General features: G+C 38.9%; 1 protein-coding gene across 2 annotated transcripts in view; it reads right to left on the reverse strand.

Annotated features, from left to right (window-relative positions):
• Positions 1-2,887, reverse strand: part of LOC109228589 (putative methyltransferase NSUN6) — a 16,903-nt gene extending 14,016 nt beyond the window's left edge. For both annotated transcript variants that reach the window (XM_019393730.1, XM_019393731.1), the window contains exons 1-3: positions 2,799-2,887; positions 2,601-2,719; positions 532-892 (exon numbers count right to left, since the gene is read on the reverse strand). In XM_019393730.1, the coding sequence (XP_019249275.1) occupies positions 532-892; positions 2,601-2,719; positions 2,799-2,861 (543 nt within the window). In that variant the 5' untranslated portion in view covers positions 2,862-2,887. The remainder of the gene's footprint in view (positions 1-531; positions 893-2,600; positions 2,720-2,798) is intronic.

Here is a 3,387-nt window from a genome sequence, read left to right on the forward strand (position 1 = left end):
ATGAATATGATAATCACATGATTGTATGACCTTAATTCTTAGAAGTCTTAAAGTTCATACAACAGCACCGTTCCTTCTTTAATTATGATTTTTTCCTTTTTCCTCCTTTTTTTTTCTTTTGAGTTCTTTCAATGTACTTCATGAAAATATTTCTAAAGGGAAGATTTATTTAGGCTATAATATTGGTGACAGCATAAGCAAGTACATTGCTGGGAAAACAGTCAAGTGTTTAACATAATAGACAGGACAAGATAATAGGTAAGAACATACAACTTTCAGACACTATCATATACCAACCAAAGCATCGTGTACTTGCATGGGATGTAGCTAAGCAGCAATCTAGATAAATTAAACACATAACCTATCACTTGGTAAAGTTAGAAATGCCATCTTGTTTCGGGTTTCATCCTCCCATCTACAGGTTGAAATAAACCAACTATCCATGATTGAATCGGGAGAAAGACAATGGATTTCTCATCACTAATTCCTATAGCTGACCAAGTTTATATAAGTGCTGAAAAACTCACTCACTTGAGCACCACGAAGAACTGCCTCCGCACACTTTCGGCTCACAATTACCTCCTTAAGAGGTTTGCCTTCATTGTACCCATAATGTATAGCATGTGGTCCTGAACCTTTAACAAAAACTACATAGTCCATACCAGGAAATTGACACTTTGAAATACTTTCGATGGCCTTAAGAGATTCTGCACTTCCAGTGCATTCTAAGGTTGCCTTACGACAATTATCCGGCTTCTGTGTAATAGTAGATTCTTGAACTGTGACATCGAGCATTCCTCTTTCCTTAAAAATTTCCAAAAGCTTCTCCATAACTGCATCACTTGTCGATTTGAGCGTATTCACCCGGATGCAAGAGTAACATGATGGGCGCCTAAGAAAAGCATTAAAATTTGTACATTAGAAGGAAATATCTATATGTAAAGCAACCATAAGTGACACTTTTCATGCCTACAGTTAAGGCATTCAAATATCAATCACAAACAAAGAAACGTGTTGAGACAATGTTGGAAACAAGAAGAAGCCATTAAAAAAATCATCAACAACAACAACAAAAAACCCAGTTTGATCCCAACAAGTGGGGTCTGGGGAGGGTAGTCTGTACGCAGACCTTACCCCTACCTAATGCAGGTAGAGAGGCTGTTTCCAATAGACCCTCGGCTCAGGAAGGGCAAGAAGAAGAGGAGGAAAGCAAGGGAGGAAGAAAGATGGAAGATAAAAGAAAAAGGGAGAGATAAAGGATAAGTGGTACCACATCATAGCAACAGGGAATACAATACCTGAGGCGAACAAAACCACATAACATAATAAAATCTAAGAATATGAAGGGACATGCATACTACTAAGACTATCGGTGAACTATAAACTACCTACTAACCTTCTACCTTAATCCTCGACCTCCACTCTCTCCTATCAAGGGTCATGTCATGTCCTGCCTAATCACCTCTCGCCAATACTTCTTAGGCCTACCTCGACCTCTTCTCAAACTCTCCATGGCCAACCTCTCACACCTCCTAACTGGAGTATCAATGCTTCTTCTCTTAACATGTCCGAACCATCTCAGCCTCGACTCCCGCATCTTGTCCTCCACGGAGGCTACTCCCACTCTGTCCCGGATATCTTCATTCCTAATCCTATCTCTCCTGGTACACCCACACATCCATCTCAACATCCTCATCTCTGCTGCTCCCATCTTCTGCACGTGGGAGTTCTTGACTGACCAACACTCAGCCCCATACAGCATAGCCGGTCGAACCACCACTCTATAAAACTTACCCTTAAGTCTTAGCGGCACATTCCTATCACACAAAACACCGGAAGCGAGCCTCCACTTCATCCATCCCGCTCCAATGCGATGTGCGACATCTTTGTCAATCTACCCGTTACCCTGGATAATAGACCCGAGATACTTAAAACTCGCTCTCTTTGGGATAACTTGAGCATCAAGCTTAACCTCTACGTCTGCATCATGGGTCTCGTCACTGAACTTGCACTCCAAGTATTCTGTCTTGGTTCTACTCAGTTTGAAACCTTTAGACTCCAAGGTCTGTCTCCAAACCTCCAACTACGCGTCTCGTCAATCAACACTATATCATCGGCAAATAGCATGCACCAAGGCACCTCCCCTTGGATGTGACGCGACAATACATCCATCGCCAAGGCAAATAAAAATGGGCTAAGAGCCGATCCCTGGTGCAACCCCATCACCACAGGAAAATGCTCCGAGTCACCACCCCCGTCCTCACCCGAGTCTTAGCATCATCATACATATCCTTCCATTAAAAAAATCATCAAACGAGGAAATACTCCGAAGCCACAATTTTTTACTTAAAAAATGAATTTAATTACCAATAGGTTAATTTTTATTAATTTCTTCTTTTGCTCAACCTCATTTTTGCCTATATAGCTTTACCAGGACCTACAAACACAGAGATTGAGCTCAAGTGCTCAACTCTATTTCATCAAATCTAAAAACTTCTTTCTATCAATTCAACGTAGAACTCAAGTTAATTCAAAAGTTTACTAACAGATATAACAAAATAAAAAGTGTAAAACTGGAAGTGACAGTATAAATAGCTTACGTGAGTGCAGTGGAAATACGAGAGAAATGATCAGCTCCGTATGCTTTAATGAAGTATTCTTCAACCACAGGGTTCCATTTCAAAGTTGGGCTGTAACGGTAACGCGCGGTTTGATCCATCTGTACGTGAATGAAAACTTACACAACGTCAACATAAGCTGTATATCAATGACTAGGGCAGAGAAAGACTGTTAGTTACCTGAGAAATGGGAGTGAAGAAGCTTCTACGAATGGCTTTGATGAAGTTCCTTCCTTTCTGCATTCATTCAATTTACAGGCGGAGGAGAGGGAAAAGTGCTTTCCATACCGTTGCGATGTTTATATACGAACCCGCAACATGTGATATCGGGTCATCTATTAAAGAATTCGGGTCATGTTCAAGCACGAGCCTACGAGGTTTTTTTTTGAATCTTTACATAAATAGCCGGCCGAATTCACTGTTTACTATTTCTAGCCGATATACATAAATTATATACTAAAAAATACATAAATTATATGTTGATTATAAGGGTTACATATAAATTACACATATTATTCATTCATTATTTATATTTAGCTTAAGCAGTTAGATCATAGATGGACAGCTACTTAGGTTAATACTTAATTCTTCTTTTATTTTTCAGGGAACATCTTTATCTCATGATAAATATTAACAGAATTTTATCTTTTGAAAAAATAAACTTTTAACAGCATAGATATTCTTAAAATTTTGTTCAAATTATCCAAAAATCATATACTATTTTGTGGTTAACATATTAATATTTTTAAGTGTTAATGCTGTAGATGTA

This window comes from Nicotiana attenuata, chromosome 7 (genome assembly GCF_001879085.1).
Source record: "Nicotiana attenuata strain UT chromosome 7, NIATTr2, whole genome shotgun sequence".
Classification (NCBI taxonomy): Eukaryota; Viridiplantae; Streptophyta; class Magnoliopsida; order Solanales; family Solanaceae; genus Nicotiana; species Nicotiana attenuata.